At 35.1% G+C, this 16,962-nt stretch overlaps 1 protein-coding gene across 4 annotated transcripts in view; it reads left to right on the forward strand.

The window, feature by feature from the left end:
• Yif1 (Yip1d-interacting factor 1) overlaps window positions 1-16,697 on the forward strand; it is a 77,387-nt gene extending 60,690 nt beyond the window's left edge. For all 4 annotated transcript variants that reach the window (XM_083118858.1, XM_083118856.1, XM_083118857.1 and 1 more), the window contains 4 exons: window positions 7,039-7,175; window positions 8,444-8,599; window positions 14,237-14,330; window positions 16,051-16,697. In XM_083118858.1, coding sequence (XP_082974984.1) covers window positions 7,039-7,175; window positions 8,444-8,599; window positions 14,237-14,330; window positions 16,051-16,215 — 552 coding nt within the window. In that variant the 3' untranslated portion in view covers window positions 16,216-16,697. The remainder of the gene's footprint in view (window positions 1-7,038; window positions 7,176-8,443; window positions 8,600-14,236; window positions 14,331-16,050) is intronic.
• The last annotated feature ends 265 nt before the right edge of the window (window positions 16,698-16,962 follow it).

Below are 16,962 nucleotides of genomic sequence, written 5' to 3' on the forward strand. Positions count from 1 at the left end.
GTTTGAATTGTTGGCGGCACTTCTTGCCTTTGTTAATGTTAACGAATATGGGATGTACCTCTTGAATGTATCATTTAGCTGGGAAAAGTTAATGGTTCAAAATATGAAGCAGTGCATTCCATTTTAGAGGAAAATTGACAAAGTTTTTTTTTTTTGTAGTGCTTTATTTCCAACCAAAATAGCACTGCTGTTGTGTCCTGAGCTCTTCTGTCAATCAGTAGAAGGCACGGTGTTGAGTGCTGTGGTTTAGATTTGAAATCAGCTGTCAGTCTGAGATTAAAGTTCTGACAAGTATTTAAATGGTATAAGCTAGCCCTTGAACTCTCAGAAGTATAAACAAGCAGCATGGTAATGCAACGTATTGGAGAAGACAATGGAAAACCTTCGAGCAAATATCCGACAGGATCGTACAGTCACAAAACATCATAGATGTGGTGATTTGTTGAAGTGAAAGTTGGTGAATTTTCCTATCAGATGAAATCTCTGGTTTTCATATTTTTCCCCAACCAGCTGAAATTAGGTACATTCAACTTTAACACCCTGTATATTGTGTGGCTTTGCAGCTTTCAGTATGCCTTGAATTATGCGAAACTATATTGCTTTTGAACAAATTGGGTCAGAATGGAAGATTTAGTGGACCAGCATAGAATTTTCAGGTAGTCTCCACAGGAGCATGTAGGGAACGAAAATTGTATATATTTTGGCTAAATAAAAAAAAGGAGTAAAAGATAAACTTCTCCACTATATCATGTATGGTTTTCTCGAGCATCTTTTGTTTTCAGTTCTTTACTGTAAATTTTCCTTCTACCTACTCCGAAATCTTACAGGTTACCACTGTAAATTGATGGATCCGAATTGGATTCATTTTGTCAATTCAGATTTGAAATCCCAATATTTTGAATATTATGTTCAATACAGTATTAAAGATTTGTATATGGAACACATGTTTTGAGATACAGAATTCAGGAATCAAGAGTTGATATGAAATTCTTGATTTGACATTTCGACATGGAATCAGGGATTCAATAGTCAGTACTTTAAATTCCACTATATATGGGGTTCAGACAACTATCTTTTATTATCACATTACCTGTTTTAATCACTTTGATACAATCAGTTCCAATTTTATATTATTCCATGCCCCTTTCCATACATTTCCAGTAAGCCTAAATTGTGTGATACTAGGTCTATATTGTCAACCTCCATGAGGGAACATTCTACAAGAGTTTTATTGACATCCTGATCTAACAATTGGAGACAGTATAGTCATACGTGCCAGGTTTAGGAAGATACACTGCTAAAACTACAAGACTTTCATGCTGAAATCTGAGCTCTGGACCATATCTCAAGATTGAGAAAAACTGATATATAAAGTTTGAAATGTTCTTGGTAAACAGTATTAAATACATATATTTCTGCCTTTTACCTATTTTTGGTCATTTCACTTGTACTGCAGTTTGTCAACAATATCTTTGAAACAGGTTACTAATCTCTCAGAGTCAGGACATGCTACCAAGAGTGGATTGCTTTCTTGATGATAAAAATTGGTTCATAAAAATTGGCTATATTGTGTAATGTTGAAAAACACCGAAAATTACCTTGCGAGATACTATTTAATCGCAATTGATGGTTTGGCGATCTCTACTTTGAGGGAGTAGTTTAAGAAGAGTGGGTGGCAATTTTGTGATCACAAACATTAGAGATTTTGTGTCGAAATGTTAATATCCACTAAATTGTTTTTTATTTTCAAAGGTTAATGCAGTATTACATTTGACAGTAAGTCAGTGCAGTGACCAAGTGTGTTACATGATTTACTTTCATACTCGTCACCGAAGTTCCCAGGTCTTGACTTCCAGCCTGGGCATATGTTGTTCTTTGTGAATCTTCCTTCATCACTTTCATGTAATCATCACTCATCTTCTTGTGATTAGTAAAAAAAAAAAATGGCTGTATATCTTGGAATATTAATGCAGATGGCAGACTTAAAACCACATAATCAAACTCTTTGGAAAATATACTTGACAAGTTTAATAAAAATGTATATAGATCCCAGGAAAGCTGGTATGGGCTGGCTTGATCCGATAGTCATGTCAGTCTATTTTAACTGTCAGTGTCTCAGAACCTGCTGCAGCTGTGAAGGCAAAATTTGGTGAACTGGTGGTCTTACTTAAAAATAATTATTTTTTCCATCAAGGTTCTTTGTGAGGGTACAGTAAAAACTTATAATAATCGAATGCAACACACATTACAAGGCACATCATTAACTTATCAGAGAATTTAGAGATAATGTTGCAATGGGAATTGTATAAAATGTGAACATTTTGCTTAAAGTTTCCCTTTTGTACACTTGCTTCACTTAGTACTCCATTCGTTTGTATCTTTATACAGTGTATTTGCAGAAGATACAATTCAACCTACAAGTATATAAAAATACGCTGTATAATAGACATTACTAAATTCATTGACCCTGTACAGGGAAGATGAAATTACAAAGATTTTCCCCATCATCATGACTTTTCTCCCCTTTAATTGTAGGAAATTTAGGTTATACCTTTGTGTATTTTGTCAAGACATGAGAGCATATAGGGTGTGTGTTACTAAGGCTCCAAATATGTCTGGCTCCAGTTATAGTGGAGATGATATGACTAAAAGCATTCTTCCAACAAGCATCAGTTGCTATCTTAATTATCATATAGAACTATTGTTAGGGTTTTTGCATATGAAAGAAAGTCATGAATAGTTGAACAAAAAAATAATCTTGTTTATGTGTCAGTATTTAGATTGAATTGAGGTCAATAGGCAGATATATGGTTAGAGCTCTCTCGTTTGGTGAAAGTGGTCCTTGGTGCAATGCCAGTGGAGGTCCAAACATTCAGTATGAAGGCAACTGACCAACAAATCTATTTTTGTTGATTCATAAAGAGCAGTTAGATCATGGATTTTTGTAGTGGACACAATTATCAATGGGTGGAATGTAATAGATCATAAAAGAAAGTGCATCACCTAGGAATTTCACATTTATAAGCCTTTTTGACAGTATGTTAATGCCGGACATTGTATCTATTCTCCAAGTGATGAGAGTTCAGAGCTATCAATGAACATTTGTCATTTTTATCGCCAGGTAGTAAGAAGGTGTTTTGACCATGGAACCAAAGAATATGCATTACTGCATTACCAAATATAACAGCTGCAACAACTTAACAATGTTTAAAGTTTCTGACCTTACCAACCTTTATGGTTTATCTGCTAAGAGATTTGTACATAAAATGCTTTGTTCTAGAGTGTACTTATGTTGCTGCATTATAACACTTAACAACACTCAACATTTATAGGTTTATCACTTATCACCTTAGCAATCTACACAGAAGCGAATTTTAACCCACCTTCAACATGACAAATCTGCCTGTATGAAAGCAAATACGGACATTCACAGAGACAGATAGGCAGAGAGGGAAGTGCCACATTCAGATGGCATGGATCTGTTCTTGATCAGAGCTCTATTGCAGTGTTCTGCAGTGTGAAGGGAAACTTGATGAAACCTAATTTTGGAAGGCTGCCAAATGCACTTGAGGGAACACACACATCTGATTTCACTAACAAGTGGTCCGATTCCCAGCCACTACATGGTCTCATTCTAGTGGCACAATAACCAACTGGTGGCATTGTATTTAGTTGAACCACATGCTGCCCTGATGATAACAGGGCACCGTTGAGGCATGAACAAGGTCATTTTCTGAAGATGATAAATGATTTATAGTTCCAAGCACTGATTATGACTTACTCCAGTTCATAAAAGTTATTAGTTTCTTTCTGCAGGTTCTACAGGATGGCAACATCTCTACAGGAATTGCACCTGTCTTATTCAGATGGCATTTACAAGTTTTAGTGAAACACTCAAAATGCTGACCAAGGCAGAATTTCTTGTCAAATAAACACCTATAAACGTGATGTTTCGACCTTATAGTAAGGTCTTTATTTATAGTGCTGTTATTTGACAAGAAATTCTGCCTTGGTCTGCATTTTGAGTGTTTTATTAAATGTGGAAACAAGGATTAATAGTGTTATAATTTTTGGTGGTGATGCACTTTCTTTGAACACATGTGCTTTGTAGTAAAGTTGTAATTTAGAAAGAGCATCTGCTTATTTGTAACTTGCGTAGGATCTCTGCAGTTTGATGGAGGAAACTGAAGCTTTTAGTAATACAATAGCACTGGTTTTCTTCCTTGATCATAATGTGGTGGTATATTTTTGAAGATAATACAAAATATTTGCATGTTTTGGTTGCTCATAGAACTAGCATTCATCAGGAAGATAATAATTTTCGTTAAGAAGCATTAGTAAAACTGTAATACAGTAGGAAGGTTTGTTTTATTGGTAACATGCATGAGGTTTTGACATTCACTCTGTTTACTGTAGTTCAGAAATACATGCAATGTTCTAGCATGACTAATGGTTTCCTGCCTGTTGCTGAGAATCTTACATAGTTTGTAAAAAAATCATCTTTCATATGCTTGTATGAAGCATGGTTTTTTATCATGTTGATTAAAAATCATACTTGAAGTGGCATACGATTTTTCTCTATAAGGAAGCGAGATATTCACACATATTGTACAAAACACAAAGTACTGTTGAACATTACAAAGTATCCACCTTTTTTTATTCAAATAGTGATATCTTCGTATACTGATTAAGTTTTACATTTCTAAAAACTAAGAACTGTTGCCCAACAGCCCTTTGAGGCACAGAGCCTGCAAATAGCTTTTCATTTGTTGACATATGGTCAGTGCATCAAATCCCATCAGTGTGGTTTTCTGGCTTTTGAAAGTGGGTTCACTGTTGCTTTTAAGTTTCTCCTCAATCGCTCTCACAATGCAAGGTCAACACTGAAATTTACAAGGGTCTACCAGGGAACAAACCTGGGACTGCTCGCTCCAAAGTTGAGTGTGCTAACCATTCACCTAAGCAGCTTAGTTTTAAATTTCATATAATCACATTGTTAACACTCTTCACCTCGAGCAAGTGTTCGATCCATAGTGAGTGGAAACTCCAAAATATTCGTATTGAACCAGCATCATGGGGACAATTTAGGAGTTCCTTGAAATAATAATAACAGGTTCTTTTCGAAAAAGCCATGTTACAGTGATGATGGGACTTGATGCACTAACCACATGCCACTCAGATTTTTACTCTGAAAAGGCTGTTGTGCCATATGATTAGTGTGCTGGACCAACTTTATAATACTTATGTGGATAATGTGGTATTTTAAACATATCTGGAACTCGAACCTGTCTCAACAAACTTTTTAAAAAATTTACAAGGTGATTCAAAATTATGTCTGGGATTTCTGTAGCATATAATTTTTAAACTGGAAACAACAAATAAGACTGTCAGAATGTGAAAAGGTACTAAAGTGTTATTTGGTATAGAAACTTGTCTGATTTTCGTGGGCTTCAGAAAGCACCTCTGCATTCAGTCAATATCGTCGTATGATGTGCTCAATCTGGTGCTGAATGGTACCAGGCTCTTGGAATTGGTTTAACCAAAATAAGGCAGCATTTTCTGAAGGTAGATCTTTTCCATGGGAATGCACATTGGTTTTTCACACAGTCACCATTTGTCAAGTATGGCATTGTAATCCCCTAGGCACCAATGTGGTGTCCAAATGAAGCTTCCTAAGTTACCAGGAAATCCTGGAAAAGCCAGATAATTTAAAACTAAACACTGTATAAAATATAACTTGTGCGACTGTTGCCAGTGCTTTAATATTTTCATTGTAAATTATACCATGTTAAGAAGTTAAAAATCTTGTAGGACAGTATGGATTTTTTTTAAAGTGTCTGCAGAAAGCTTGGAAAGTCAAGGAATTTCTTTTGACAAAATAAGTGGGGACTTGGGTTACTCTTTCAGAGTCATATATTTTGTCATTTACAGCTTGAAAATCATAGGGCATAAAATTCCTGACAACAATTTTAAATCACCTTGTATTGTATACATCTAATAATTGAACTTATATTTGTTAAAAATTCCTATTAATAACATTCGAAAGAAAATCCATGTAGATTGTTTTGAATCTATCTGTAAAAAAGGTAAAGTGTTCCCCTGTGCATAGCACGATGCCATGAAGGCGTATAGGATGTGTGAGGGTAACGCCCCACACTTTCTTGATCCGGCCGTGAGTGGAAGTGATGTGATCAGCATCACGCCCCTGACCGCCATTACCCCCCAGGGTTTCCCCCAGGTACCCATGTTATTCGACGCTGGGTGGGCGCCGGGGCCGCTTCCATCGTTAGAAAAGTTCCCGGATTTGAACCGGCCGGGTATCGAACCCGGGACCTTTAGCATGGTAGTCAGACGCGTTACCGACTGAGCCACCGTGGCCACTTTGAATTTATCTGGGTGTTTTGAATAGAAAAAGTCTTGTGGTGTTGTGAAACTATTACAAATGATTATAATTCAGAGAATTAGCAACAAAAACAGTTATCCTCATTTTGAAAGAGTAAATTGAAGATAATTTTTCATAATTTATATCATGGTGGGTTCGAACCCCGCCAGGGGAGAACCAGGACTGTTTCAACCTGTTAAAGTGGCTCCAGCGCCGAACCAGCATCGTATAAAGTGGGTACCTGCAGGAAACTCTGGGGAGTAAAGACAGCCAGGAGCATGGTGCTGATCACATCACCCCCAGCTCGGCCGAGATCAAGAAAGTATGAGGCCCTAACCCCACACCCACTATATGCCTTAATGGCGTGGTGCAAAGCACAGGGGAATACTTTACTTTTTTTTTTACTTTTTTCTTTTCTTTTCTTTTTTTTCTTGTTTTTTTAAAGTTGTTTTGAGATGTCTGAGATCCAGTAAAACATTACAAGAAAAAATTCTGCAAGAAGTCATAGTTGAATTGTAGACATTATGATAATTATGTTTGTAATATTTTCTAACAAAACAGCATATTATGAGTCATTTTTATATATTTATATTTTCAGTACATATTAATGCAAGACTAGCTATCTCTTTAAATTGTGATTTTTCTTTTTTCTTCAGGACTGGTCAGTGAAGTATGAACAGGATGACCCAGTTCAACCTCGTTTTGAAATAAATGCTCCAGACTTGTACATACCTACAATGGCATATGTCACATATGTTCTTGTGGCTGGTCTTGTCTTAGGGATGCAAAACAGGTATGTTTTTGCTATTTATCTTTTTGCATTAATCTGATGATATGTTTAGGCAAAGGTACGTGTGATCTCTTAAAATGTTGTCAAAGATGACTTTGTGTTGCCTTGGTCTGTTGGCATGCACATGCAGGGAATGCTTTTAAAAAAAATTGCTGGAAGTTCCTATGTAACTTGTCACTTTGGTGTGAGACCCTTTTGTATCTTGTTGCCTGCTATATGCCACTGTGGTCTGAAAGTTTTCTCATACAGGAATTATTGGCATGGGAATTTTCATAAAGTCTACATGAAATTTCATATGCAGGAAAGAATTGCACTACATAGTAATCCAAATCACACGAGACTGTAAATTCATACAGATTCTCATGTGTTATGTAGAACTTCAGCAAGAAAATGCAGTCTCAACCACGAATTGAAGCTGGGTCTCTGGCATGCTGTGCCTTTGCTCTACCAACTGAGTTACCGTTGCTGTTTCACATGTGAGGAATTTTCTTGTGGAATTTGCCTTTGAAACACAAATGACATTGACAATGCCTAGTTTCTCTCAGCATAGAGTTGTACTGTAAATTACCGTATGATTTGACACACACAGGAGATTTAGAGATTTAAGCAAAAAATGCTGGCTCAGCCAGGACTTGAAATCTAGTGGTAAAACTGGAGTTCCACTGTGTATTGTGGATGTGTCATTCACTTCCAGTTGTAGAATTTTGGTTGACAGACTGTTGTGAAATGACTGCACTAGATCACTTGAGATATTTCATTTTTAGTGCTGATACAGTAGACTCGCAATTTGTTTTTCAGGCGACCAATGTAAATATATATATATATATATATATACAGGAAAATTTTATAACATTTTGATTCATTTGGACCATGAAGAATGAATGTATAATGCAGGCAAAATGTAAAATCAGGGTTTAACTCTATATATCGACTTGAATTGTTGAGAAATGTCGAATTCTTACTGCAGTATTTTGTATTTTTAAACAAACTATATTTGTATTAAACTGCAAATGCTGTATATTTTATGTTTTATAATGTATTAATCACTAAAATGTATTTGTTTTTGGTCTTTATTAATTGAGTTATAATTTGGTGACTGAGTTTTTAGTTTGATCACTACGTTTTCAACTTTGGTGATTAGGTTTAATACATTAGGAACCAAAAGGTGCCTAATTGTCACAGTTCAGTTTCGAGCAATGGTACCAACTATTATAGTTTTTTCCTAGCTTTTGTTCACATGTGTACCTAAATGTTTTTTTCCCTTTTTGTAGGTTCGCTCCTGAAGTGCTAGGAATCCAGGCTAGCTCAGCCCTTGCATGGCTGATTGTTGAAGTGGTTGTGGAACTCGTTACACTTTATATTACAAACATTAAGACTAACCTCAAAACAATGGATTTAGTAGCGTTTGGTGGCTATAAGTATGTAGGGTATGTGTTAAAAAAATGAACAGTGATGTGTGAAAAGCATGTCAAGTAATGGTAAGGAAAAGGTGAGAAAATGGATAACAATTTGCGAGTGTATCTGAATGTTTACACTCTTGCGTTTAGTCTGATTTCAATCTCCTAAAATTTTAGTGCTTACTCAGTATTATGATTACAATTGTGGAGCAAGATGAAAAAAATATTAAATATTAGATTTCTCCAGTTTAAAATACCAGGATGCAGCTTCAAAAGAACTTGATGCACCAACCACACGTCATCCAATGAAAGTTGTCATTGTACCAAGAAGGTGTAGTTTAAATTTACTATTAGGGCTGAGCCATATGACCTGCTTCTTATTGCACGTCCTTTAAAATTATTCACTAAGAAATATTGTCCTTCATTAGGACACAAGGCTTGCAACTGAAGTCGGTACATTAACCTAGCAGAAATATAAAGATATGGCAGTGGAAGGCTTAAGCCGTAAAATTGTAGGTTTAGAGGAATTATACATAAAGGCGTGATAGTAAAGAGGTTTATTCAACATAATGCCTGAAGGGCTTGAGACTACATAAATGATGATAATAAGAATATAAACCCCAATCTAAATTCAATAAATAATAAAGAAACAATTAAATTATACAATTAAACTTTACATAACTAAGACTTCCTTACACTTTATTTAACCAAAAGGGGATTATTTAATATTGAATTTTAATATTTATTTTCCCTCCAAAAGACCTATCTCAGAATAGAACAAAGAGTGCTGTGCTTTAACTAAAAATACCAACTAAATACACTACATAAAAACTTAAAATACTAAACCACTACAAAACAACTACTTCCTGTACTTTGTTCCATTCCGAGATGACACCTTTCAACACTCAAAGAGAACTCAACTTAACTTGCTTTAACCTCAGCTAATCAGTGGGAAGTGAAGTTCCCACATGAGGCTTGCTTAGCTCTGACCTCTGGTATTTCATAGCCACACCCCTTTTTCCAAATCAAAGCCATATGGTGGTAAAGTAACTAATCTTTTTCTTTTCACTCAAAGACCTTGCATATGGTTATAGCCAATACTGCATTGGAAAGTATTGGTTGGAATTTAATCAATCACCAGTACTGGCCAGCGTGCCAGAGTCCACAAAAATGCTGCGCGGCACTTTCACAAAGTTTGAATATCCTGCAAAATATGCAAAATGCATAATTTGCATATTTTCTGCAACTACATGGGAAAAATATTTTGATTAAATTATAAAATGATGTGAAATTATGAATATTTAAAAGTAGGGATGGCACAGATTAATCTGTACTCTATTGATATTGGCTGATATACATATTGGTGTATTAAAATTACCGATAACTTTACTGATCCAATATATCTATAAATATCCTATAATTTAGTGCAATATTGTGTAATTTTGTTATATTTTTTATGGATATAAACATATAATCTCCATGCTCGCATATTCAAAAAGTAAATGCCAAAATATGCAGCTTATTTTGCATTGCAGTCATCTTGTAACATGCATTTATTAAGGAGGTAAATGAACCATTCAGATTCTTTAACTGCATTTGGAATTTTATATTGGATCGGTAGAATATCAGTATACCTCGGATTTTTAGGTTCTAAAAAGTGTGCTTTTAGGTTTCTAAAATAGTCTAAAAATCCTAAAATAGGTTCTAAAAATCCTGAAGTAGCTTCCCAAAAAAAAATTAAAATGGTTCAAAATTCCAGAAAAATACTGATTAGGTACTCATATAATCGTTAAAAAGAACCATAAGAAATCTTAATAGGTATATTAACAACCAATTATTAATTTTCTAACCAAATTTTCATTTGCATTTATCATTTTCAAAACAATCCACAAATTATTGTATTTCTATGTTGTTAGTGAAAGTTACTCTGTTGATATGAAGAGTCAATTACGCATGTAATTGCTGCACAATACCTGAGTTTCAACTCACAGGGAATTCCTAGAATTCCTCTCCATTAACGTGAAAAATTCCAACTTTTATTTATCCAGATCCCATTGAAATTATACATGTTTATTAATTTCCTGAACCAAGTTTTTCACAGTTTAGCTTTATTTTTATCGAGGAAGGAAAAGAAAAGAAAGCTGCATGGAAAATAAAACAGAATTCTCTCATTTCCTTTTCTTTATTAGTATCCTTTGCAGAACAATCTTTCTAAGAGACGTAAGAATATTGCAAGATATGTTGAAGTTGATTAGGTAAAATTGAGTTTGAAATTGTTATACAATTAACATTTTTTTTATCCAGTAACATTTGTGACCTGTCTTTATAGATGTATTTTTAGTCTGCGTATGTGAAATGGCCAATGGCCAACCTTAAATTAAATATTTTAAATAGATATACCATTTAACTGAATTAGAATTTTTGGATACATTAGAATTACACAGACACTTCATGTTGTTAATATATTTGTATGTGTGTGGTTGGTGAGAGGTGGTAATATGTAAGGGTGAAAAACATCTGCTTGTACTCTGGAATTTTTTGAAAGTTCGCCTTGAAAATTTGGAATACTAGAGTGCCCACTCTGTATACATAACAATCTTTTTCATGTTATCCACAGTCAAACTCTGCCTTTTGTCTGTGTGGATCATCTTATATGCTGAAAATGATCTTTCAACAAAAACATAGTCAGTGGTACAAATTTGAATGCTGAAACGTTACTTCACAAGGCGTGAATGCCATATAAGTACCGAACTAATGCGAAAGTGAGCAAAACCACACGGATCACAAGTTTGCACTTTCAACTGTGCAGGTAACAATGGCGCCAGACAGTTTGCTTTGTTTAGAGCTTTGAAAAAACATTATGGATTTAGGAGAGAGGGAAATCGACTGAAAGTATGTTCCAAACACGTTAGTCAATGAATTTTTTCGGTACCAAACCGAGCAAACACCTTTGTGTGATATAAAATTCCATCCTGAAAAACCTTTAAAAATATATCAAAACCTAAAAAAAAAAGTTTGATTTAGGCGCATAAACCTAAAATAGGTTCTAACAAGTGAAATAGGTTATTTTTGGCACTATTAAACTTCACCAGTTGTTGCGTTTTTTAATGAAACTTTGATGTAACTTGTTATTTCTTATTTACCTACAAAGGAAAAATAGGTTAAAAACCTAAAATCCAAGGTCTAAATATCAGTTATCGGTATCGGTAAATTGTATATTGGTATTTTATCGGTATCGGCCCATCCCTATTTTAAAGCAAACTCTGTGGTGTATTACTTTGGTATGGTTCCAATGGAAAAAACATATGTATTCAAATTTATAATTATTCTGAACTATTTGGTCTAGGAATTAATTCGTGCGGTTGTTACGCACACATTGAAGCTGTAGTTCAAACACAAAATACATAAATACCTTAAGAAAAATATTGTCCATCGCGAGCCACCACTTTCGCCCATCTGTCAGGCAAGTTACGGATTCCGTGGCGAAAGAAGTCCTCATCCTTTGAAGCGATCCAGTCAGAGACCCATTTTTCGATATCTTCTGAAGAAGTGAACCGCTGTCCAATCAAATCGTTATTCATGCAATCGAACAAGTAGTAGTCCGAAGGAGCAACGTCTGGTGAATACGGCGGGTGGGGTAAAACTTCCCATCCGACATTTTCTAAATAGGTTTTGACCGGTTTTGCGACATGTGGGCGAGCGTTATCATGTTGAAAAATAAGTTTATCATGTCTGTTCTCCCATTGTGGTCGTTTCCTGCCCAGAGCTTGCTTCAAACGCATTAATTGTCGTCGATAACGTTCACCATTAATAGTTTCACCCGGTTGCAGCAGCTCATAGTACACCACACCTTTCATATCCCACCATATGCACAGCATAACCTTTGCACAGTGAATATCTCGTTTCGGTTGTGATGGACCTGGTTCACCTGGCTTCACCCAGGCCTTCTTTCGTTTCGGGTTCTCGTACTGGATCCACTTCTCATCGCCAGTAACAATGCGATGCAAAAACCCCTTTCTTTTCTGTCTTTGAAGCAGCAATTCGCAAATGGTTTTTCGTCTTTCAACGTCTCTGTCTTTCAATTCATGTGGAACCCAATGTGACATCTTTTGAATCATTCCCATGGCTTTGAAGCATTTGGAAACTATTGTTTGATCAACGCCTAATGCTTCTGCAAGTTCTTCCTGCGTTTGACACGAATCCTGATCGAACAATGCTCTCAATTCTTAGTCTTCAAATATTTTTGGCTGTCCAGGTCGCTCTTGGTCTTCCAGGCCGAAATCACCACTTCTAAACCGTGCAAACCACTTCTGACACGTTTGCTCAGCTAGCGCATGGTCACCATACACTTCCACCAAAATACGATGACTTTCGGTAGCACTTTTCTGCATGTGAAAGTAATGAAGCAGAACACCCCGCAAAAGCACTTTATCTGGCACGAACTGTGCCATGTTCAGTTGACTACAAAATGCTGTTGTTGACGCGTCAATCAACTGCCCTATACTACGAACGATGCGCGCTGACAGGAGTTTTCAACGCATGTGTGGATACACAGAACTGTGGGACGATACGCTCGTTATGCCATCTCTTGTCCAGGCGCACGAATTAATTCCTAGACCATATACTTTAAATTGTTGCTGTTCTTAAGCATTGTTATCAGTATCAGTATCAGTTGAAAAGTGGTATTGGCTCTGCTCTGTTATTGCATTCACATTGAATAACTGAGAAAACATATCTGAAATGCACATCTTCCAAGTTTTTAATATCCATTTTTGTGCATTTTGGATACTGATCAGCGAAACAAATAATAGAGTTACCCTTGTGCAATACAATCATGTATTCTATGCCAGCTGTAATTTTCCATTCCACACCCTTCAGTTAATGTTAAGATCATCTTACCAAAACATAACAGAAGGCAGAGACTGACAGGAAGTATGCCCAAGCAAAAGTCTGAGACAGATTACTGCCAATGCCAAGTGTCATATTCTGAGGTGCAGATGATGTTTCGTTACCTACAGGGTGGTGCTGCATGAAATGACCCATCATTTGCTTGTGTTGAAGCATCATGCTACATGTCTCACCAGCATTTGCAATAGCATGTGCAAAATCTGCACAATAATATGTGCAGTGCATACAACATGGCAGACAAAAAAAGATTTATGATGCAGCAGTGAGCATCTGAGCATTTTTTAATACATAGTGGGCCCTACTTACACAACTGTATTAAAACTTAGGGAAGGAATGAACAGCATTGAAGCCAAAGCATACTCAATCGCAGCCTGTGCGTTCAATTGAATAGAGAATAGCGAAGCTCTAAGAGTTGCATTGTGTGTTCTTGACTGAAGTTAAAAGTCAGAATGGTTGCCATATTGAGTGTGTGGTGCAGTAGGACACTTTTCCACTGTGCAGTCTTTATTGTAATGTATGTTTTCTTGAAAATTTGGTACAATAAAATTATTATCCAACAACAAAATGGTGGATCATTTTTTGCACCACTTAAAAATATAGACAAGTTATCAATAATCCAATATTGTATTTAGAAAACTTAAATTTTTTAGATGATCCTTGTTTTGTTTTTTCATTAACGTTGTTATTAATTGTATAAGTTTTGTTGTTTTTAATGGTTAAAGTTTTGTTTTTAATGGTTATTTTGATTTTTCTTTTCAGGATAATACTTTCTCTTCTGCTGAGTTTACTGTTCCACAGAATGGGTTACTACTTAGGATTAATATATTGTAGCATTTCTTTAGCATTTTTCTTGGTAAGTGAAGATAACGTTTGCTAGTTTTAGAATGTAGTTTGGTATTTATACTTCTAATTGAAACTATGCACTTGCATCAAAGTAAAACATGTGTTTGTAATGCACAAAATTATTTATGTACGCAGAGTTATTGCACAGAAATGCAAAGTAGTTTTAACTCTTTTGCTACTGCACCGAGTAACATGATATCATATTCATATGTTTATTGTCATTCATAGTGTACACCTCGTGGCCTTTCAGTGTGCGATTCAGTCAAAAAGTTGAATCTAAACAGATGTCTAAACAGATTTTAGTTTGAATCCAAACCAGTTGAAGCTGTTTGTGATTATCCTCCTTCGGGAGCAAATCATTTGTTGCTTTTGATCTTCAATATCACACATACAACTGTTATTACATTAGAAATATGCATAGTGTACAGTTTAATCCAATTAATCAATTGGGAGTAAATCCTTACTTTTTTGTGGAAACTAAAGGTAAAATTGTATTTTTTTATAGTTGGAAAGTGTAAGATACTAGATATTGTTGACATTCTTACAAAAATGTTTTTTAAAATAAGATAAAACCTTGGACATGCCATAAAATTATAGTATTAGTCTTTAAATTTTGAAAACTTATCCTAGAAAATTTTGAATTAGATTTTCACTTTTTCTAGCAACATTGAATACATTTAATTTTGTTTAGTAAGATGTGAAGTTAGGGCATGTAGTTGGGGGAGCACTTTGAAAATTGTTATTGGCCATAAAATTATATATTGGACACACATAATTTCATTTTAGTTACAGTAACATACATTAATCAGTATAAAAGGCTGATAACTACAAGTAAAACTGGTACAAATTATTGCAGGAGTACAATTTCAAACTAAAGTAGGTGAAAAAATGCTTTGCTTCCTTCCTCCAGTGGGAGGAAAAGGGGGGGGGGAATCCTTGCTTTGCTTGTAGAAACTCCTGCGATGGCCATGTGTTAAGTAAGTTGAGTACAGAACACCTATTTATTAGTACATTAAAGTAGCTAGAAGAAAAAGTCAGGAAATTTAGAATAGCAAAGTGAGTGGGAAAAAATCACAGTCCCTACTCTGATTTTGATGTTGGCTCAGCATCATTAGGGCAACTTGAAATCAGTAGCAGCAAGCTTTGGTCTAGAAATCCAAATTACAGTGGTGATAAGTAGACCCCGGATTTTTATGTAATATCAAAGTACAAAATATGTACATAAATATGTAACAATAATTGATAAAATATGTACCTAAATATGTATTATCAAAAGGCAAAGAATATGTAATATTAATAATAATCCAGTATCCAACCAATTTCAAGAATTCTGCTAGATATTTATTTTATTTGAACATATTCTACATCATTTGAAGGATATATATATTGTTCAAATTAAAATTTGTATCAAATTTATAAACTCAAAAAAGCACAGAAACGTGTATGTACATATTTAAGAAACCAATTTTGTCAACTATTAATTACTTTCCACATTGCAAATTATTGTAGAATATTCGGATAATCACAGTTTGCAACATTTGTGAGAAGATGTGGTAGTAAAACTATCCAGGTTCCAAGCATTTGAAGCACCTACAACATTCAGAAATTAAATATTTATATATATCGTGCATTATGTATAGTTATGTATGTATGTTAATTTAAAAATGAAGAATTGCAAACTATAGTAATTGTAGCATGAAGATAAATTTCTGTCATGGTATTTATTTCAGATTCGAACATTGCGAGTGCAGGTGGTTCCAGAAACAGGCCAAGAACAGTATGTTCCGAACACTGGCAACAAACGAAGACTCTACTTGTTGCTGTTTGTGGCCGGCATTCAGCCACCATTAATGTGGTGGTTATCTGCTCACTTGATTAGCCCTCCAAATTCTTAACACATTCATTCTTCAATTTTTTGACACGTGAATGCTTAATTTTACAGAGTTTCTTTGTCTGTCCTCTTCGTTCAAGAAAAAAACACTGATTGGATTTGTTTTTTTTAATGTATACAGTGTTATACTGTTATTTATTAAAAATAATAAGGGAAAATGTGATAATTGTGTTTGTTAACCTTGCATTTGATGACGAGTATTGACTGCTTGGGATTATAAATTCAATATTTTTTAATAAATACCATGTACTGACATTCATGTGGAAAAATGTTATTAGCGACGGTATCTGTTTAGATACAAGTGAGAGAGAAACATTCTCAAGGAAGAAGGAACCTACACAGAAAAAATTATCCATTGTTAAAGGGTGTTGCAAACCAGACCAGTTTTCGTATTGTGTTCGTATGGACAAAATTGGTCCATTAAAGATTTTTTTTGCATATATTGTACAGACATTGGTAATATTACTCTGTATACATAATAAAATATATTTGTAATATTGGGAAGTATCTTATTATACCATTGTGACTAGTGGTAGACAAAACTAAAAAGAATTCAGGTGCCAGCCCCTTTTTCTCAGGAGCCAACAACAAGTAAAGCCTGACCCACCAAAGAATGGACTTTGAAATTCTATTTTTGTCTCTTTTTCGTCGGAAACCCAGGGAGGCTCACATGAACTGCTGAACCAATCGGCTTTGTCCAGTTGCCGTGATGAGGGGAAATACTTGTGATGTTCTGCATTTGCCAAATTTT

The sequence above is a fragment of the Lepisma saccharinum genome, chromosome 3 (genome assembly GCF_977018435.1).
Source record: "Lepisma saccharinum chromosome 3, izLepSacc3.1, whole genome shotgun sequence".
Taxonomy (NCBI): domain Eukaryota; kingdom Metazoa; phylum Arthropoda; class Insecta; order Zygentoma; family Lepismatidae; genus Lepisma; species Lepisma saccharinum.